Source organism: Drosophila subobscura, chromosome J (assembly GCF_008121235.1).
Source record: "Drosophila subobscura isolate 14011-0131.10 chromosome J, UCBerk_Dsub_1.0, whole genome shotgun sequence".
In the NCBI taxonomy this organism is placed as follows: Eukaryota; Metazoa; Arthropoda; class Insecta; order Diptera; family Drosophilidae; genus Drosophila; species Drosophila subobscura.
The window spans coordinates 17,721,197-17,743,081 of NC_048532.1; the positions used below are offsets into that span (position 1 = coordinate 17,721,197).

Sequence of the window (21,885 nt, forward strand, 5' to 3'; positions counted from 1 at the left end):
GGCCTGGGGTGGCCATTGATTTATGGGCTAGTTTTTGGGTTCGGGAGAGTATTAACTGTTATACAGATTGCGTTATACAAAGCGATCAAGAAACGTATCACAGATGGTACATTTTTGTCTTGTGTTTACCTATAACTTCTATGGTTCAATGGTTCAACTTTCAGCTTCATTTTTCCATCTTCCAAACCATTTTGCACCTTCGATTCGCCATTGAAATCAAGTTCATTGCCCGCAATGCTCCACATCTCACTCCCCTCCCACTTCCCTTACATAGCCCACCTCTCTTGCTCTCTTCGCTTTCTCGTGCATGAGTCATGCTTAAAAATCCAAGATCCAAGCAACAACAACAACGCGTTTTATCCCCCCACGAATGGAGCAGGTGTCGTTGACTTCAGCCACGCCACCGAAATATGTGTCAAGGTCGCTGGCGGCACTCTCGCTCGCTCTCTCTCTCTCTCACTCTCTTTGTATTTATCTATCTTTATCCATCTCTTCTCTTTTGTGTACGTGCTAAAAGGCAGCAGACTTACGGACAAAAAAACCAACAAAAGAAACACCCAAAAAAAAACTATTTCACAACTTGAAGCAAAAAGTTGATCAGACTTTTGGGAATATCTATGCCCCCATGTAAGAGAGGAACAATTAAATGCACATTACGCAAGTGGAGTTGGAGCATAAACTCCAACAAAAGGGAACATAAATTAAGAGAAAAGAAAAAAAACTGAACGAAAAAGCAACTGATAGAAATGGAAACTGTTGTTGTGACCTTGATTTTGACACTGCCTGCGGGCCACTGTAAGCGTTGCAGCACAACTACACTTCTGATTCTATTTCTAGAACCACTCTCCACTGCTGATTCCTGTTCCTAGCGTAGAAATATTCATTTCTGGAACCACTCCTGATCGCTCTCTTTGCACTCTTAACCCACTCAAACTTTTGGCATTAACCGCAAAAGTTCAGCAGCAAGCCTAAAAAGCGCCATAGAAATTAAACACCTTTAAAGCCACCGCACAGCTCTATTCCAATACATCTATGCTCTCTGCAGCTCTGCTCTCTGCCTCTGTGTCTGCCTCTGCCTGTGTGTGTGTGTGCAAACAATGTTTAATGTACAATTTTTTGTTTAATACTTGAGGCATGGGGCGGCCGCAGTCGCCGTCATTCACCGCACAGCCGCAACGGAGTGTGCACGCGTCAACAGAGCAGAGCAGAGCAAAGAGCAGATCAGCAAAAGGCACTCAACAGTTGCGTTCAATTTGGCTCAGCCCCCCCCGACTATCATTACAGTATTGTATTCCCAGTATCCGCCAAGAGCTACGAATCGAAATCCGAGTTTCAAACCGAACAAGTTTTCCCAGTGAATGCGAAAATTAATCATTTCCAAAAATTCAAGATTCAAGTTGTGGCGCAGAAACATCCGAAAAAAAACTAGTTGAAAATTTGTCGAAATTCAAAATTGTTTGCATTGCCCGCGCAAAAAAAAAAACACCAAGCAAGTGACACACTTCAAAGAGTTACAAATAATTGTAAAATAACGAACGGAATAACCGCGGCAAAGATAACCTTCAAAAATCAGACCAATAAATAAACTAAAAATAACTCTACAAAACAAACTCAAAGTAGACACAACAAAAGTGAAGCAGAGACAAGACGAACGAGTGGAAGGAAGCAAAAATATTACTCCAATTGAAATTCGATCGAGTGGAACCCACCGCCAAAGCACCCACCCACCCACACACCCACACACGTGTGCGTAGTCATCTGCCATCTCCCTTACGCTCGTTACGGTCAACCATGGATGCGCCCAAGCAGGTAAATGACATATTTATGGCCCCTCCGCACCACCCACAAAAGTCACTCCATTCAGCTTCAAAGTTGTTGTAGTTGCTGCAACGACCACAACAACAGCAGCAACAAGTTAACTTGCCCAAAAGAGACAACCAAAAAAAGGCCACAAATGTGCGTGACAAGTCGGTCTCTCTTTTAAGCGCACAACAAACAAGGGAGAAAGGAGCGCCTCGAGAGCCGCCGCTGGAAATACACTTTCTTATTGTTCAGTCCCGGGATCTTTAATTATTTTATGTTACATTTCGATGCGGAAAACCCCATGGAACTGTATCTTAGCAAAGATTTCCCTCAAAGAGAGCCAAAAATGAAAAGAAAACTTGTTTATGGAAGACATTTTAAACGAGATTTTTTTTATAAATTTATCCCATCTAAAGGGATCTGAAAATAAGAGTTTTGGTACAAATTGCAATGAAATTTCTGCAAAAAACAAATCAAGGAAATCTCTATGATTCCTCTGCAATTAATTCGTATCCTACAGTTGCTTAAACCCGCATCCTTCCACTCCAAATCATAGTACCCCCCGCAGCGCCAGTGCAAAATGTGCACAAAAAACATGCAGCACAAATTTGCCACGCCCCTTGGCCCATTAATGCCATGCCGCAGCGACACAAAACTCGAAACGTGTTTACAATTTTTAGTTGTTGTTTTTGTTGGTGTTTCCTTTTTTATTGCAGTTTGTTTTGCTGTTTGATGTCGTACGTTTTGCCAACCCCAGCCCCAACCCCATCATCATTCATCATAATCATCGCCTACCCCCAGTGACACACAGCACTACTTTTTTTTTGTTTACCCTAAGCCCGTGGCACCGTGGAGACAGTCAGTCGATTGATCAACAAATGTATTGGAATTTATTGCTGAAATCGCGAATTAAAGTCGCAATTTTCCTTTGATATGCCACAACAAAAAAGAAACAGAAACAAACAAAACACAAACAGATTTGGTCGCCTTTTGAGTGCAGCAATGCTGGACGAATTTTAGACAGGAAAATAGTTGCACAGATTTTGGTTTGGGCAGATAATTAGAGTAGAAAAATATTTCTGCTAATTAATTTAGGGGCATAGTTGGGGGGTGCAAGTAGTGGGCAAACTGCAGCAACATTTATGGTAAAAATTAAAGCCCAACCCCAGCAGATTCTTTTAACAAGAAACCAACCTTTATGCCTGACCAATAAGTAATGCCAGCCCCTTGTTCTCCTGTAAAGTTTGATTTTGCAGAGCTAAATGTTATTGCACTTTGTGCAGCTTTAAACGTGCCAAAGAACTCAACACACACAGCTACAAAATTGCATTCGGTTATTAAAATTGTTTAACGGAACACACACACAATTTTTGGTGTATTTTTTTTTGTATTCCGGCGGCAGCTTTCAATGCAAACTTTAATTGCATTCAATTTGGTTTCTGCTGTTTGATAACCTTGTGCGCGGAAAAAAGGCTAAAGTAAATGCTAAATGTTGGCCAATTGCTGTGCGGGCAAGGCATGCAATTTTCCATCAGTTTCAGTTCAAAGTTTAATTGCAAATTGGATGAGGTTTCATTCATGGGAAAATGCTTGCCGGGGGCGCATAAAGACTCTCTTAGTGCGACACGTGTCGGCCAGAAGTCGAAGCTCAATCAAGTTGATCGCATTTCCAGACCCGACCAGACAGTTCTCCCTTCACTTTGTCGCGCTGGCACTTGAGATTTGACAATATCACACACGACAGCCGACAGCCGACAGCAGCGACACAAAAACACCCACGAGATGCCAAGTCTCAGAAGCCGCAAAATAAGAATGGGGAAGCAGCCGAAAATGAAGCGTCCCAATCCAATTTGGTAGCGAAGCCAACTCAAATTTATTGCTGTGTAAGACGATACACAAATAAACATTCTGAAGAGGCTGGCTGGCTCCTTTTTTGTGCGGCCTGATCTTTAAATCGGATAATGACTGGAGACGCAAACGGATTCGGAATTGAAATTGGCGGACGCAGCACTCGGCTTTTCACTTTCGAAAAAAGAGAACAATTAAAATAACATTTGAGGCAGGAAGAAGATGAGCTGCAAATGCGGAAAAACATGTTTTCACGGCATATAAATTGAGGCAAAAATCCAAACCAAATGGTAAACCATTTTGCTCCGCTTGTTTGCAGGGGTATATGTGGCAATGATCTAAGACTGATGCAAATAAAACCTCACACTTTGAATGTTTAAAGCGTTCTCTAAACCTTTCTAATTGGATGCCATTCATGAGACATCTCTCTATGGCACATGCCACACACGATAGCCGTTCATTTCCCATGCAAATCCCTGCCGCAAAGGTGTCCGCCAAGAATGTATTCCCATTCGATCGGATTTGTATGTGCATATTTATGGGGGAGAGATAAAAAATGCTTCCACGTGCCAGCGATGAGTGGTTCTGCCGCCCCTTCATTAATGCGCCAAATGTGTTAACTAATTAATAATAGAAATTAAGAACTTTGCTACGAGCTTCTAGCAAAAACAATGCCCCAACAAAATTGATATTAATTAGAAGTTCATTGTGTGCCGAGGAGGAGGAGCTGACTTTTTTTTATGGACCATCGCAGCAGCCAATTTGGCACCAAGGCTTGACTCAAAGTTGGTCGGCGAATTTCACTTTGATCAAGATTGCCAGCCAGCAAAAAGGTTTCGTGCGCTGTGGTGACCTGACCCAGGCCTGGCATCTGCACTGATTTATTATTAAATTAGAATTTCCAATGAGTGTGGCCTGCACATCATCGCTCGCTGCTTGTGCAATGCCCCGCGCCCACACCCGTGCACCCTTCCACCCGCTCTCAGACAAAGTTCAGAGCATGCAATTCTCAGACTTGACTTCTTGGCTGTTAAGTATAAAAAAAACCGTTTTCGTAAGCCACTTTTGGCCATGTGAATGCTGAATGCTGCCGCTGGCGAACAACAGCAGCGACGTGTGACGGCTTACACTGCGGCAAAAAGCAAGAAGATAACGGAACAAAAGCCAAAGAAACAGTTAAGAAAACAGCAGCCAGAGCGGGGTGACCAAGGATCTAGCAGCAGGGATCCTGCTACTCCGCTCTTTATCAATTGTTTGCCTTAATTTCGCTCACTGCAAATGCCGCAAAAAAAGGCAGAGATTTGTGTGTGTGTTTTTTGTTGTTCAGTTGGCCCGCACTTGAGGTTGAGTTATTACACGGGTTTCTGTCTCCATCTCACCTGCGCCTCCACACACCCCACACTCCCTCCCTCTCTTCTGTTGTTGTCGTTGTCTCTCTTTTATGTGTGTCGCAGTCTGCCCTCCTCCGCCGCCGCAGCGCTGTCGCTGTCTCTGCCCGCTCCTCCCTCGCTCATTTGTTTGCTTTTCTGTTATGAAACGGAAATTGTGTCAAGGTCAAATTTGCATGAACACGCTAAGCAGCAGCGGCTGGGCAAGAGGGGAGGGCAGACAGACAGACACCGCTCAGCTGTTCTATGAGAGAGCGAGAGCGAGACAGAGCGAGAGCGCTGTGCAAATAATTTAACCTCACTTTGTGCTAGCTTTTTTGTTGCTGTTTTATTCTCCACACATGATATTCCAATCAGAGAAACTGTCCAAGTAAATGGAAATTAATGGGCAAGTGGGAGAAAACTAAGCAAATATCTCTAGATGAGAGATGTGTCCACAGAGCGGGCGTAGGGAGGGGGCTGATATACATGTAATATTTGCCCCCCCACTGCCAGAAGGTGGACTCCGATCGAGGCGGGCATTTCCCATGTCAAGCTTAATGACATGTCGTTTTTTTTGTAGTTTTCTGTTGACTTTTTGTTTTATATTTAACCAGACGAATGTGTGAATAATTATGCAAGTGCACTGTGCGGGGGGAGGGGGCCGGAAAGCCTAACCATTAATTAGCTAATGAAAAGTAAATGATAATTAAAACAGCTAACGAATTGATGTAACAGCCAAGATAAGAAGAGTTGTAAAGAGACACTTAAAAGCCGCCAAATTAAATTAACCAAAAAAAACAATTGAAAATTAGTTAAGCGAGCAATAAATGCTTGAGCTTTGATGAATGTTTTGAGCTACATTTGGAAATGGAATTCCATTGAAATGTTTGAGTAAGAAATTGTGTAAGTCAGACACATTCTGCCGCTCTAAACTCTGCAAGACTTCCTCGTTGTTCGAGTTTTTCCAAGGAAAACGCTCTTCAAATTACATTTGCCGCAGTGATGCTGCACTTACTGGAGTGCACTCTGCATAGGAAATTATGCAAGGAACGACAAGAACTTCCTCTTGTTCGAGTGAAATCGTTCTCTAATTATTCGACATTTATCTACTGCATATCTATGCAACGATGCATCATCATCATCGTTTTCATTCTCTTCTGCCTTTCACAACATTCCCGGATGATGAGCAGAACAGCGCATAAATAACAACAAATGATGAAATCTTCAACAAATGATACTCTTGTATTATTAATAATCTCTGAACCCCATACCCTGAGTGTGTGTTGTGTTTGTAATTCTCGACCTCCCACGATCGTATCTACAGCTGGACAAACAAATTGTTTGTTTTCGTCTTGTTTTATCATTAATTTTAGCAAACAAAACCCAAAAGGAAGTGGCTGCTGAAACTGATTCATGTTTAGGAATTCAATGAAGAGGTGTAGAATGGGTAGAGTGGGGAATTGGGAATGAAACCTACACAAAAAGACTTTCCCTAATCAAACTAATAGTATTTCAAGCAACTTATGGTTGGCATTGGTTGCCTTTCTTATAGCTAAACTCTGCCATCCAGAACGTTCCCCAAGCAGACCGAGAGACACTGCCAGTCTTCCACCTTTGGGCTAATCAATTTGTGTTGTCGCCCGCACTCTAAATACCATAAAATTAGTCATAATTCAGACAAAAGCCGAAAGCCAAAAGGCACAGCCACAGCCAAAACGGCCAATTAATAGATCACTATCCGAGAGCGAGCAGCGGTGAACGGTGGCAAACAGCTGCTGTATGAACGCTGGATGGAATGGCAAGCGAATGGGAGGCAACTCCCTGTTGGCAACAAGAAATATGTAAAAATATAGTAGGAAATGTACTCAAAGTACCAAAAGAACATGAGAATGGTGGTTTAGGTACTTAAAAACCAACGAATAATACTTTATATACAATTTTTTAAAGCTCAAATATTGCTATTTGCTCGAGACATAAATTAAGCGCACTTTTCTTCCACGAAAAACAGCTAAGAAAATCGTTTACATCTCCCAAAATGAAACCAATCCTTAATTAGAGCTTCCCCATCGCATATAACAGCTTCAATTCTGTTATATTCCTTTGCCCAAACAGTTATACCCATAAATTGGTCTGCCAGCAAATCGAAAGCCGCGCTAATAGAATCGATAAATCGCTCAATCCAGATATGCAAATGCAAAACAAAATTCAGGCAAACAAATTGTGCGATAGCCAAAAGCTAATTGGAAATTCCTGCAGGCAATGGGAGCCCAAAACAAAAGTGAAGGCAACCAACTGCCACAAACAGACACAGAAAGAACTGCAACAGGCAGCAGGGCAGCAGGCAGCGACGTGGGCGACAGACAACAAGTAGGCCCCAGGTCCGGGAACGCAGCCGGATACACATATTTATGTGCGATTATACAAGGTATTGACAGGCCACACTTAGAACCCTGGAAACACGGAGACAGACTGCCTGAATGGCTGATGAAATGCCAAACGGAATGGCCATAAGCCCCCAGAGGGATAGAGAGAGACTATGACATTAATCTCTGCTGCAGACAGGCACATCTTTTGGGGGCTGGCCAATGCATTTGCATGGTCTTGGCAGGGCCCGAGACCCACACACGCCTCCACTTCACAGTTCATTGGCGTCGTATGACAAGCCCACCAGCAGCAGCAGCAGCAGCAGCAGCAGAAGGGGCTGAGCAGCTCAAGACAGTGACACACCAAGTCTGGTTGTCGGGCCTCCAACACACACACCCAATGCCAGAGGCAGCGGCAGAAAAAGAAGGGAAGGCTGGCTGTGGAGATGGAAGCTTTTGATACCCTGGCAGATTGATTGTAAGAAGAAACCTTACAAATTAGGGAGAACGGAAAGGAAGGTTACAAACATTTTGCTAAAATCGGAATGCCCCTCCACACAAGTCAACCCTCAACTTACTCTCTTTTCAACTTCTCTTTTGCCCTGCAAGCATTTACGGTTTACGATAGCTCTGCTGCTGCGCTGTCGCTGCTGCTGCTGCGCTGCTACTGCTGCAGCTTGACCTTCGAATTGACATGGCAGACAGCGAGCTGCCTGCTATGAAGAGTGAGAAAACTTTCCAGCGGATGAAATTTTCGAAATTTCAAAGCAAGTTCGTTGCCTAAATCTTTTGTCTGAATCAAAGTCGACGTCTAGACGAATTTATGAGGCGAGAAAATGCGATGGGAATAAAGCTCGGAGCTGGGGCAGGAGAAGGCGTGACCCAGCATGACGCTGGCCTTTACAATAGAGTCATCAGCCCTGATCGGTGTCCGTTCCCGTGCCCGTGCCCCACACTCAACCCCTTCGGAGACTTTTGACTGTTATACTTAATGGGCGAAAAAAACCAGACAGAAAAATTTGCTAAAAATAACAAAATGGGCCGCAATTACTGGCAGGCAAAAAAAACACACACACACACAGGCACAAATGATGTTAAAAAAAGAAATAACCCACGCGACCAGCAGCGGCAGCGGCAGCATCAGCATCAGCTAGAGAACAAACGCCCCAGAGGCGGGCAGCAGTTTGTGTGTGTTTGTGGAGATGTGGGAAACACTCGAAATTACCAAAAATTTGAGGCGGCTGTCGAAATACAATAATAATAATACACAAACAAAAAATAAATATGTATAATAAAAACCTCAACAGAACAGAAGAGTAGCCCAGAACCCGGCACGGCACCCGGATTCATTATTTATGGCTCTTATTGCTTGTTTTTTTTTTATTATTTGTTTCTCAGCAGATATATTTAATATTTATTGATTTCGCTGCTGGAGACAGCCGCAGACGGGCATTCATCACGTGCGTCATTTAACAGTTCAATTGATTTGAATATTTCTCTCAACTCTGCTCGTACGATTGTTATTTATAGACTTCTGACTTTGTTTTATAACTAAATACTATCTATCTATAGATACCATCTGCTGTAATTATGCCCCCAAGGGCCGCGCTTGCCTAGTTCGTCGAAAGATTTATCAATCAAAAAACCGCTGGCCAAATCTTTCTCCTCCGCTCTCTGACTCATATTCTTTGATGCAGGCAATTTATGGGATTACTTAATAGCCTAATGTTAATGCCTCTGCTGTTGGCTTTCTCTTTCCCTTTGGGTCTTTCTCCTTCGATCGATTTAACCGGTCTTCGCGGGGCCTTCTAATTGGTGCGCCAAAAACCAAAGCGGATATCGGTGTATAAGCCGAAAGCATTTTGTACTTTCCAATTTATAACAAACAAAATTCCACATTTCAAACAAAAAAATCCGGTTCTAATTCAAGTTCTGGCTTCACCAGTAATTTGTTACAATTTATGCCGGACTCTTGGCTATTAGCGGACAACGGACAGCGGACAACAGGCGGACACGCAACGAGAACTCCCCCACAATGCGAATTATTCTTTTTTTTTTGCAATGACACTAATTTATGATATTAATTGGTAATTAATTAAGTAAAGCATAAGATCGCATGACATACGAAACAATGATGATTTGATGATATTGCTTATCCCCCAAAGTCATCTTTCTTTGGCCTCCATTTTGCGTTGAGAAAACCATTCATTAATTAGAGTTTTCAAACATTGTTCCACTCCCCCAACCCTTTCTTTGTTTTATTTGTTTGGTTTCTACGCTTTGTTAAACACTCGAGTTTGAGATTCGTTTTATCTAATTAATGACCTGCGAGAATTAACAACTAAATGGGGGGTGTATGAAATAGGCAACTTTAAACTAGAGATGGTCTCTCAAATATTACGAAAAAATTCTTTACAAAATATACATTTATTCATAGACAGAAATTGCATTCAAGATCTTAGCTTATTTTGATAGATTTATGTTTAAAAAAAATAAAACACTTTAGATAAATGCCAACGATCGTTGCTTAAGTTTAATACTTGAGGATTTATAAAAGAACTTAAAAAAATCGTTAAAAAATGTAAATAAAATCCAAAAGGTTCTGCCAAATTATTTACGTGTCACGCCTTCAGCACGCTTTCATCTATATCAGAAACAGAGCAACACAATAAAACCCTGGCGCGTGGCCAAATAAAAACATTCGAAAAACCTCCACAAGCAAGACAAACAAATTAGTGCCACAAATTAGCGGGAAACCATCAAGAAATTGCTTAGCACTTTACAGATTCTATGCAAAGTTTACATAAAGAACCAATCCAACAATTTATGACCCGTGGCTGATCGAAACGAGTTCAGCAAAATTGAAACAGATCAATGACCCACTACAGAGCATCCAGAGATCCAGAACACACCCATTGCAGATAGGGCAAACAATCGATGGGAAGATGCCAAAAATAACCAACGTTCCAACGATTATCCATGCCAAAGTCCAGTTTATGTTTTGTGGGGAAAAATAGTTAATCAATTAGCTTGAACATCAAATGAATAAATGTTGTATAATTACCTTAATCTTACGACTGCAGATTGCTCCTTCTCCTGATGGCTTTTGCCGCTTGTTCCGATTGATCAATTCCATTTCGTTTGTCGCTGCTTTCACTAACAAATTGTTATTAACATATTGAATATATATTTAAAGTTATGGAGGGTTTTTCTTGTGTGTTTTTTGGGTTGGTATAAATGTAAGTTATACACATTATATTTATTTATTTCTCAGCTGTTGAGGGTTGTTTGTTTTGTGTGTGCAATGGAAGAAGGAAATGTTTGTAGCAGAAGAAGGAGAAGTTTTGTTTGTGGCAGAGGAAGGAGATGTTTTGTAGTAGAAGCAAATGTGTTAAAAGATGCAGCAGGTGGTGAAAGATTTACACAGCTCAAATGTGTAACAAAGAGTATTAAAACCTAATTGAATTTGCATTTGGAAAAGTCCATCTCGGGATGCTGTTGTCTGAATCTGCAAATAAACACCAAAATCAATAACAATTCCCAACGAATTTCAAACATTTTGTGCACAAACTTTTCAAGTATATCCTGCTTCTTGCGATCATCGCTGGTGGGCAGACCCATCTCCTTCTGGCGCTGATCGAACATCATTTTCTCCACCATGCTGCGTGTTTCTCCATCCAAATCGGACAATTTCGATGGCTCTGGATTGATTTTGCGTGTGGATATTTCGGGATCAGTGGTGATCAGACGATTCCACCAGTTCATTTTGTTGATCTTGTCCAGGGTGATGAGCACCGTCTTGCTGTCCTGCAGCACCCACACGGACTCCTCCTGCTTCACCTCGCCACTCAGCTCGCCATCGATGATGGGCTCCTGGCCCTTGAGGCCCACTTTGAGGGTCTTCTTGCCAATGCTGACCACCAGGTCGCGGGCACGCAGAGCGAATGTCACATTGAAGGGGATCTTGAGCTGTAATTCAAAAGAGATTGTAGATCGTAGATCGTAGATTTGGGTATAAGGGTGGGGGGTTAATGATGCGGCACAAAGTGGAGCATACATTGAGATCCATCTTTGTGTAACCCTGCATCGAGTGCTGTTGTTTGTGGAGCTGGAGATTAATGATGAGAGATTGGATCTGTGTGTGCCTCAGAGATTCTTTGCTTTGGTCAGTACTCAACCTTGGCTGGGCTAATAATGCTCTATAAATAACTCGACTCGAATCAACTCAACTGCAGGCGGCAGAGGCAGAGGCAGAGGCAGAGGCAGAGGCACGTCTCTGCCTTAATCGCAGCTGCAAGATCTGTTTAGTGCCCTTCACCAGATGCAGAGTCTGGGGCTGGGGTCCCCTTTGTTTCAAGGACTGTAACTGGAACGGGAATCTAGTTTAACGGCCACAACCAAGGACGTACAGCGGTTCTTACGCTCAGGATCCGGTTGCACAAAGGAATGCCGTTCGACAGGTTGCTCTGGCTCAGGGCTCAGGCCTGCAGATGGATTTGTGCCGCCTCTGCTGGCCAAGTTCAAAGCAATTACACTGGCGTCTAGAATTATGTGCCACGGCTGGCCATCAATTATAACTCCCGCCCCCGACCCCCCTCGAGCGCTGTACAAACATATATTAACACCTTTCCCATTAGCCGCGCCGCTCGCAGCATAATTAAAGCCCAGAGTTATTATTCGACAACCACTGTGCGGCAATCAATTAGCGATTCTCATGTGGCATAAACAATGTGTGTGTGCTAAGGTAAACCTTTAATTTAAATCTCACGATGCGGCATTCAACCAAGGACGCGCTTCAGCTCCAACTCCACCAACTCCAACGCTGCCCGTGTGGGCAGTGTGGAAGCCAAGGCAGCCCAGCACGCGGCCCGTGTCAAGACAGTAGCTAGCGACAGAGACTCCACCGAATGTGGGCTGCATCTTCATCACAAATCATATTTTATCAGAAAGCACAAAAAATGTGTCAAAAGCTGAAACTGAAGCGGATGTCAATTGGCAACTTTGAAATTTGTTGTACGCGGATGTCAGGCAGAGCCAAGAACCAACATCTGGATAGCCATGGCTGCCGTGTGGGCATGACACATGCAGAGAGCAGGCAGGCAGCTGGCAACAGTAGCAAAAAATAAGTTTTGATTGATTTGCAGCGCAAAATTGGGGCAGAAATTAGTGTGAATGAAATGAACGGTAGAACGTTTCTATTTTGTTTTTCTTGCGCCATTTACTTGCAGAAGTAATTAAATGTATTCACATCTACGAGCGACCTGGCTTGGCTTTCTATTCTGCACAGCTGAAGGTTATGCAAATGGCAAAATCCATACAATTCCAATGCTTGAAACTAGGAAATTTACACAAATCACTAGACAAGAGGGAGACACCTACATAATGGCGGCACACACACATATGCAAATGCTGTTGGTTGATGCTGTGAACATGATGCGGCTAAAAAAAATCACACAGAGACTGAAAAAAACCAACAATGATCGTTAAAGAGAGGCAGCAGCACAGAGGTAAAGGGAAGAATAGAGTCCCCCCATGTCAAAGTCAGAGTTCGTTTTTGAGTTCAGTGAAGGTGTCGTCGTGCATGAATTAATGAATAATATAACCAAATATTGACGACTGTCAATGCTGTGGACACACGAGACATGGCACATGGCACACTTATCGCATAGAGAGAGAGAGAGAGAGAGAGAGAGCGATAGGCGACACGCAAGCAGACGACCAAATGTCTGACAGTTGGCAATTTTATGCAAATTCTCTCTCGCCACACCACACACTCCCTCTCTCTCTCTCTCTCTCTCGCTAATCAATCATTCCGTCTGCACCAATTCGGTCTCTCTTTTGGTCTAGCCGGCTGTCCCACTCTAGCACACAAACGCCACCTTCGCTTCTCTCTCTCTCTCCTGCGTGTGTGTGTGTGTGTTTGTGTAAAGTGAAAGAGATCTGTCCCCGGCTTGGCCTGCTGCCGTTTTAACTGTTTTAAGTTCCTCTTCTTCTGCCCAGGCCATTGATTAATTCTATCAAATTTGCCAACAAAAAAAAACACATTTCATTTTCTTTAAATATATCTAGTCGAGCCGCGAGTATAATTTATGCTAAAAGCTGCGATGCGGTGCCAGGCACCACCGAAAAAAACGATCTCCAACAACATACAAAAACCAATAGCAGCCACAGCAACAGCAGCCAGCGACAACAACAACAAAAAACAGAAAACAATTTAAGAAAAAAACTAGAAACGACTCTGGATTGCGGCTGCCGACGCAGAAGATGCTCTTCTAGAACCATCAAAGCTATGATAAAGTCATTCAATTCGTTGGAATAACTGGCAAAACATTTGCGGTGCATAAACCACCAGCATCTTTGGTATGAAATATTTGCCACTAGCAAAAAGAAGGGGCCCGTCCGCCTCTTCCTTTTCTGCTTCGCTTCGCAAAACCGAAATACCTCTTGTTAGGGTATGCCAAACAAAAACTAGCTTCAATAGATTTCAAGTATGCGGAGTGCCCATGCCCGAGGAGTACGTGTGTGCCAGTGTGTGCGTTCGATTGGAGTGCTTTGTATTCGATAATGTTATCAGACAAAACAGCTGAGACACTCATAAGCAGACGGTGAAGTCAAGCCGCTGTAGAAGGCCAGGGCATACCTCATTAAAAGCGGCTTAAACTTGAGCTTATTTGTGGGCCACAAGTGGAGTAGCTAGAGAACAGCAGACACAGCGACAGAGCGTGGCAAATTGTTATTTGTTTGCTCTAATGTCTGATTAGAACACCAAGAAACTAGTTCCTATTCGGAGGGAATGCCACAAACTTTGATCCGCTACCGTAACCATGCCCGCAATGAGAGAACAAATCTCTTAAGTGCGAGTCCGTATTGACATTTGCCTGGTACAGCAGGCAGGCAGGCAGGCAGGCAGTCATCCATCTGGTAGCTGCTCTAAGCGGATTACAAAACAAAACAAAACAAAACAAAACGATATTCATCCGGTTAACCTAGTCAATTTGTTTTGGGGTGCGGGTATATCCCGAAATACAAAAGATTATCTTTGTCCATCAATTTAAATTCAAATAAGTTCCAAGATCTGAGCTAGACCTGAAAGTTCACAGCTTCATGAGCTAAATAAATTATAGAAAAGAAATCTTTGCAGCCAGAATTTATAGTTCCTTCCAGATTGGTGCATAAATCAACTGAGATTGAAGATTGCCTATGAGAAAACTTCCAGATAATCCTGCCAGTCCATAGTTTATGCAAGTTCTGGGTGTTCTCTGCATTGATAGATCTTTCGGGAACTTCGCTAACTTTTAACAAAACTGTCAAGATCTCTACTAATCAGGAAACCAAAAGCGGATCTCTAAAGCGGTTCATTTACCCAGGGCTCTTTGTGAGGTTCTACTCATTGTTCGGGGGCTTTGTTTGGGGCTCGCCTTTCTGCTTGAACCCCACCAAAGTTGACTTTTTTGTGTGATTTATAGGAGAAACCCATTAAAGCGTTTTATAAGCTAAACAGGTGTGAAACGGACAAATAAAAGATCACTTTTCGTTTATATAACCTGCAATTAGAGGCTCTATAGATATAACCGATGCTCTCTGTCACCGCCTGACGTGATGAGGTATCAATAAGACATTAAGAATTTCCGTCAGGAATGACTCAGTTCTCTAGGAATTTTTGCCAACAAAGCCAAGGAGCTGCCTGAAGGCAGAATCACAAAATTTAGCAAATTGTTTGCTTAGCTAAAAGCTATAGATATCGGAATGAAGAATTATACTACAACTTTTAATAGAGGCAATCAGCAGAGAGGGCCCCGAGGGCTCAAACACAACAAAAAGTCACATAAGCGTGTCATACGTCAACGGCAGCCATCCATGGCCCCAAGGGATTTCCCCGTTTTGAGCGATATCATATCTTCCATCAATATTTTTAGATATTTCTCTAATCCCAATTGTTGTCACCCAAAATGGAACAGAAATCGAAACGAATCCCGAGACGCGTCTCATCGCAAGATCCGTTCGAGCGTCACTCTGTTCGATTGCTATTTTGCATGCTTAATTGTATGCATAAAAAGATCTTTGTTTATTTGTGTTTGGATCTTTTTTGGTTGGCTGCTTGGTTTTTTTCCTGATGCGATGTGAATGTTGTTGATTCTATTCAGGGGGAATGGTTCCGAATGGTTCTGCGATCGATCTATAGCAAGTGTTTTTTTTTTTGTTTCGGCCTCTCGCTTTTGAGTGCCGCCCGTCCGTCCGTTCCTCAATCTTCCGTTCAAGTGATCTCCATCTCTATGAGGTTCTCCCGTAAGCGCTTCACCTCTATCCCATCTCGTTTAGTGGAGAGTACATTGGCCGCTCCGCTGGTCTGTTGCTCCGTTGGTAAACCGGTAACTGGCCGTGTCAGGTAATCTTTGTCAACGCGTCTGATTAAAGCGACAGACGGCATCTCACTTCACATCGCGCAGCAAAAACCGAAAGCCCAGCCAAAAATCAAGCGTTTTGGGAACAGGCAGGCGGCACGGCAGGCCACTCACTTGTCTCACTTAAAAGGTGATAACAAGATGCTCGACACAGCAAAAACTAAGCAACAAACACAAAACAAACGTATACAAAATGACGAAAAGATTCAGTAGAATATCTGGTGTTGCCTTTCGAGCAGCAACAGATGACAGATGGGAGGTCTCTGGACGAAACCTTAAGTCAACAATAAAGTGTTGCCAGTGTAATGGGTTCTATTGGGGATTTTTGTGAATTTATTTGTTTGCTTAAGCAATTCTCCCAAGGGATTATTAGTTGAATGATATTATGACAAGTAATTAGATATAGATCTAGAAAAATAAACAATGTTTGAAGTGTTTTAGGAGGGGAGGGTAAGCCACACTTGGCTTTCAATTAAAATTAATGCCGCAAACAAGTTCAACACTTAAGAGAGGCTTATGGGTAGAGCTCATATTACCCATAATTCATCGATAAAGATTTTTGCATTTTTTGGGAATGGGAATCTGGGAATGGGCATCTGTTAATGCGTTGATAAGCAGCTTTTGTTCTCCCGTTTGACGTTAATACGCGCCTTCTGAGAATACAAAATTAGCCAAAAATAGAACCCCCAATGAAATAACCATATAAATAATAGCCCATGATATTTATAAGACCATCAAATGTTGAGTTAATAACAAAAATGGCATACAATATGGCATCCATCATATGATAATGAGCCATGAACAAACGGTACTACAAACAGCAAATGGGCGGAGGATCGTATCATCGGTCAAGGTTTGCCCTTAATTAAGTTAACATTAAATTAGAATTATGTTTGTTTGCTGGTGGGTTTTTCCCACAATCAAAATTGGATTTCGGCACGGATCTAGAAAACGCCTACACATCGGCCCAGTGAACAAAAAAACCCAAGAAGGGCCCTTCAAAGAAGAACAAAGCTAAGCGGAATATGTACATGGCTACAACATGGATTGCAGGTTAATGAGTATCAGAAAAAAAGGGCAGAGGCAGCGAAATGAAAGTAGGCAAAAGAACAAAGAGAGAGCAAGCCGATGGATGCGCAGATGATGTGCTCAAACATTCAAACATCAAAGATAAAGATCCGCAACGAAACGAGAGTAAAGGAGCTGCCCAAATCAAATTAGAAATTTACGGTATGGAATGGATAAATATAGCCACAGAGCACCCCCCCTCAGAACGACATGTTATGACATGCAAAATCCGGCAAGAAAGTCACCAGATACAGACGCAGAGCCAGAGCCGGAGCTTTGCGCAACGCCAACAGAAGCAGCGACAGCAACAGCGACTGAGACGACGAAAGCTTTGCTTTGCGTCGCTGCTGCGAGACGGCCAGGCCTGCCAAGTCGAACTTCATTTCAATTCTAAAAGCCGTTAAGATCGGTTCTGTTTGCGGTACGCGAAGAAGGCGAATTAAGAGGCAGAAGATCCCAAAAGCGAAACGAGATCGTGACTGAGATAAGCAGAAGCGAACAGAGCCCAGCCAAACGGTTTCCCCAAACAGCAGCTGCTGCCGAATGTCAGCTGAGTGTTTCGCGAGCCTCACATCATCGTAAATTAAGCATTTAAAAATATCATAAAAGATATATTTAATTAAAGATCCACACCGCACTGCACCGCGAGAGACAGACTGACAATCAGAGCAAGACTCTGCTTAAAAATACCTGAGATTGTGATACTAATTACTAATTAAATATTGTGTGTGCCTGTGTGATAAATTGTTGAAATAATAAAGCAAGTAATCAGAGACGAGAGCATAAATACAACACAATACAGTAAACAACAAATTAATACAAAAAGTAAGTAAAGCAATGTAAAGTAAAGCATTCACAAAACGCAACACACAGCCGATTGTGTGTGAACACAAATCCCAGTCGCAACAATCACAAAACACAAAAAAAAAACTGGCAAATCAAGTTGAACAAATAAATTGTGGTGATAAGACTTCCGCATGCCTAAATAATATTTACAATAAATAAAACGCAAGAAGCAGCACGGCGGACACACAAATTTATGGAACTTCTGTTCTTTGTAAGCCCCACAAAAGCAGACACACAGAAAAAACACACACACACACAAACATGAAGCGCGTCAAACAAGAGACGCAAGACACAAACTTGAATTGCAACTTTTGTGTGTGTGCGTGTGTGTTAGGCAAATTGATTTCTGGAGAACATTGACGCTCCACAGAAATCGAATTAATTGCAACAATTAAAGCAGAAACCATTTAAAGAGAAAGGCTGGAACAAAGGCAAACCAAACAGCAAACTGTCCCCTTGTCATCCCGAAAAAAAAGGCAGCAACAATAACTAGCAGAATTAATAATAAATAAATATCAAATCAGGCTTTTAAGCAAACCAGAGGTCCATAAATTTCAAACAAGTTGATGGCAAATGCAAACGAAGAGGCGAAGACAACTCGAAAGTTCAGTTTTTGTTGTTGTTTTTGTGTGAAGTCGTCTTCTTTTATGTAAAGCTCTGAGGCCAAACGGCGAAGAGCAAAGAGCAAACAAACCAAACAGTTCTAGCGGTAAATGCGGGGAACATGCAGACAAAAGCCAAAGACTTCAGGAGAGAGAGTAAAGCGAGACAGTGCAAGATAAGCTTTTGCTCTCAATGACACTCTCCTCCATTATTTAACCATTATTCCTTGCACTCGCTGTTACGTTCTTTTCTTTCACTCCCATTTGAAGCTCAGGCAAATACTAAACGCATATATTGCTATCCCTCTCTTACAGATGCAGGACTATTGGCACATTCCACGCGCCTCGCTGGCCTCCTCCAGCAGCTCGGCCATCAGTTCGGCCAGCTCCTCAAAGTCATCAAACAAATCCAATTCCAGTCCCCCCACACTGGCGCAGCGCAGCCACCCACAGCAGCAGCAGCAGAACAGCGGCAGCAGTAGCAGCGGGAAGACTACAAGTGCGACAAGTGCTGCCGTGACCGCAGCGGCGGCGGCAGCAGTGCTGGCAGCAGCCAAACGTGGATCGCGCAGCTCTCAGGGCTCCAGTGACAGCAACAACAGCACGCGGGTGAGTAAGCGACGCGGGTTGCCCCCACGCAGGCGGATACACGAGATCGGTGTGACTCACGTTGAAACATTCTCTTCTACATATAGAGCGCTGCTTCCGGCTCCCTGCTGCTAACGGCAGCGAATCTGGAGCGCTTCGCGGAGATCCACAAGAAGCAGGAGCGCCACAACAAGATGCTGATGAGCAGCAGCACATCGCCCAACTCCTCATCGGCCAACTACAATGCGAATCTGGCTTTGGCCAGCAACGGCAACAGTTCCGGCAAAGATGCGGTGATTGCCATCGATGGCCATGATGGAGCAGAAGCTGATCCAAATTTGCATTATATCAAAACCAAAGACCTCGACACCGTGTCCATTGCCAGCTCCATGCACTTTACAATGGTCAACGGCGACAATGGACCCCCAAAGAAGCCCAAGCGTGGACTCTGCGACCGCGGACGGCAGGTCACAGTGCTGATTGTCAGCATGAGCACAATCTTTATGCTGCTCATCATGGGCATGGTCTATGCGCTAGAGAGTGAGTTCTAACTTGGTTTTCGGATCTCAACTGTATACTAATTTCATTCTCCTCTTCCAGTGCGTGCCCGAGATATGCCCAAGAGCTAATGGGGTGTGGGTTCTGTCTATCTACGAGAGTAATCCAACTCCTCCACTTGCTAGCAAATTAGTTTATTATTTATTGTCTTGTATTCTGCTATGTTTTGAGCCAAGCCCCCAATTATTATTGTTATTGTGTCGTCTTTGAGCTAGTTGTGTAAGCTATTTATTAAACAATTGTTTGGAGAGTCAGTTGAAGCTCGGAAAATCGTATCGGAAAATCGTTTCGCCCACGCACACACGCACACGATGCTAGTATTAAGACAGAGAAATATGCAACAAAATGGAAGCATGGAATGTATTTTCTGGTTAACAATTAAGTTATTTATCCCTGTGATATGTTAAATAAAGTGAATTTTCTATATGTAATTCGAATTGGAACTTCCTTTCACCTCCCAGAGGTCAATGGCCAATGGCAGCCCCTAGCAACGCCCTAGCAAACACAACAACAAACCCCTCACGGGGTAAACAACAGCGGAACAAGGGGCAGGGCAGGGTGTATTACTTTTGCTCAGACTCACCTCCACCTCCTGCAGGGTCTGTGTCCACATGTACTTGTCCAGGGTGCAGCCGTTGCCGGCATTGGGCTGCAGCTTGCCCACCTCCGCCTTCTCGGAGTCATCGTCCACTTTTTCTATGGGCTTGGATATGTCGTCGAGATTCTCAGTGGCAGCTCCGCCAGCTTTGTCCAGCAGCTGCTGGCGTTTTCTAAAACACAAAACAATACGCAATGTTAATGGGAATCTGATCAGAAGGCTAGGAATCAATGTCCTACTTGTCCTCCTCCTCTTTGATAATGGCCGCTGCTTCCTCATCGGAAATATCACAAATTTTGTTACCGTCGATTTCCTTTTGGCGTGCCTCACGCTCCACGCGCTCCTTCTCGTCCTTGATGCGTTGAGTGGCCTCGCGGGCCTTTGACTTTTTCGGCATGTGCCTCCATGGCCAGTGCCGATTCCTTGCGGAAAGTGTCCAGCAGCAGTTTCTCCCATTCCGACTGCTTGGCGCCTGTGTAGAAATCGGTCTTGCGACGCAAAAAGCTGGCCATTGTGTGGAGGAACTGTAAAGTAAGGCGAAAATTGGTTAAAACAAAGAAACAAGGCAAGGCACAATGAGATATTCCATGAAACACGCTGCAGCAGCGTTGTGGGTACTGGGACTTACATCGGGCACGCCGCCGCGGTGCTTCTCTGCCAGGGCCAGTAAAATGGAGTCAAACTTTTCCTCTTCTCCAGACATTGTGCTAGTTATATTCTTGACTATTGTAACTATTGTGACAAGTTAAATTTGTTCAATTTCTGGATGTTTCGATTGAAAATTCTGATTTGCAGCTGCCGGCACATGGGATCCAGTGTGACCGCGGGCTTATCGATCAAATATACCGCAGTACTCTCAAAAATATCCCGAAAACTTAATTAAATATACTACATTATATACCGTCTTGAGACTAGTCAACCCGTTGCACACTTGGCAAAACATCCATTCTAGAGGGATACAAGTACAATTTGTACACATAATTAGCTTAAAGCCATTTAGTTAGGCAAGCTACCGATAATTGTCCCGCTCAGTCCGATTAAATTTACCGCCCGCCCGACAGATATTATACCGATATTGTCGGTATTTTTGTGCGATAGTGTACTTGCGATAGGAATCGGACTTCTTTGCCGCCCCAACGTATGCTCCACATATGTATTCGGGTCTTTGAAGTGAACGCAGCGAAAATATTTATTAAAAGTCAAAATTGAAGTGCTAAAAGCATAATTTAAAAATTGCAAAGTTCTTTCGTGGCGTGAAAAATCACAAAGTTCTGAAGTGTTTGTAGTGTTGAAGAAGTTACAAATAAAAACAGTTTTATCTGAAGCTTAAAGTATGTAATTGAAAAAGAGTTTTGTGTCTAATTTATTCGTGCCGCCGCTGATGCAGTGATAAAAAAGCGATATGAAATGCAACTAATTCACACACAAACAGAATAGTTGGGTAAATGGAAAAATACGCAATACGGAAAGAGATAAAAGCGTAGGAGTTGCTCTGCAAAAATCAATACATATTACATACCTACAGACACACTCACACGCAGTCATACTCCTCTCACACGTATACATCAAAAGCGGGAGTGTGGAAAGAAAAGGCAGCAGAAGCACAAGAGCAGGAAGAAGTAGAAAAGCATGCTTGCTACTCTCCCATCCAAGAACATTCTCTCTAAGCAACAGTGAAGTGCATAAAATTAGAAACGTTCCATGGTGATGCTCAAGATTTGTGATCTATTGATTGATTAAGTGAACATGATTGATTAGAAAGCAACTGAAAATGTGTACACCGTTTTTTCTATTCATAAACTCAAGAAAGAGTGGACTTATTTGAATGACCGGCACTGT

At 43.1% G+C, this 21,885-nt stretch overlaps 2 protein-coding genes across 3 annotated transcripts; one reads left to right on the forward strand and one right to left on the reverse strand.

Annotated features, from left to right (window-relative positions):
- The first annotated feature begins 1,148 nt into the window (after positions 1-1,148).
- LOC117895400 (vitellogenin-2) lies at positions 1,149-19,879 on the forward strand. 2 transcript variants are annotated; one of them, XM_034803027.1, is made up of 4 exons: positions 1,149-1,809; positions 18,618-18,911; positions 18,998-19,430; positions 19,491-19,879. In XM_034803027.1, the coding sequence occupies exons 1-4, from the start codon at positions 1,792-1,794 to the stop codon at positions 19,517-19,519; spliced, it is 774 nt and encodes a 257-aa protein (XP_034658918.1). In that variant the 5' UTR covers positions 1,149-1,791; the 3' UTR covers positions 19,520-19,879. The 2 variants fall into 2 exon arrangements, with proteins under 2 accessions (XP_034658918.1, XP_034658919.1); XM_034803028.1 differs by lacking the exon at positions 1,149-1,809 and adding an exon at positions 17,222-17,679.
- Positions 10,633-20,877, reverse strand: LOC117895398 (nuclear migration protein nudC). The gene is given in 6 exon segments (XM_034803026.1): positions 10,633-10,892; positions 10,956-11,353; positions 20,032-20,218; positions 20,286-20,428; positions 20,430-20,570; positions 20,675-20,877. Coding segments are annotated over 6 exon segments (996 nt in total). The 5' UTR covers positions 20,750-20,877; the 3' UTR covers positions 10,633-10,840.
- Positions 20,878-21,885: the final 1,008 nt, after the last annotated feature.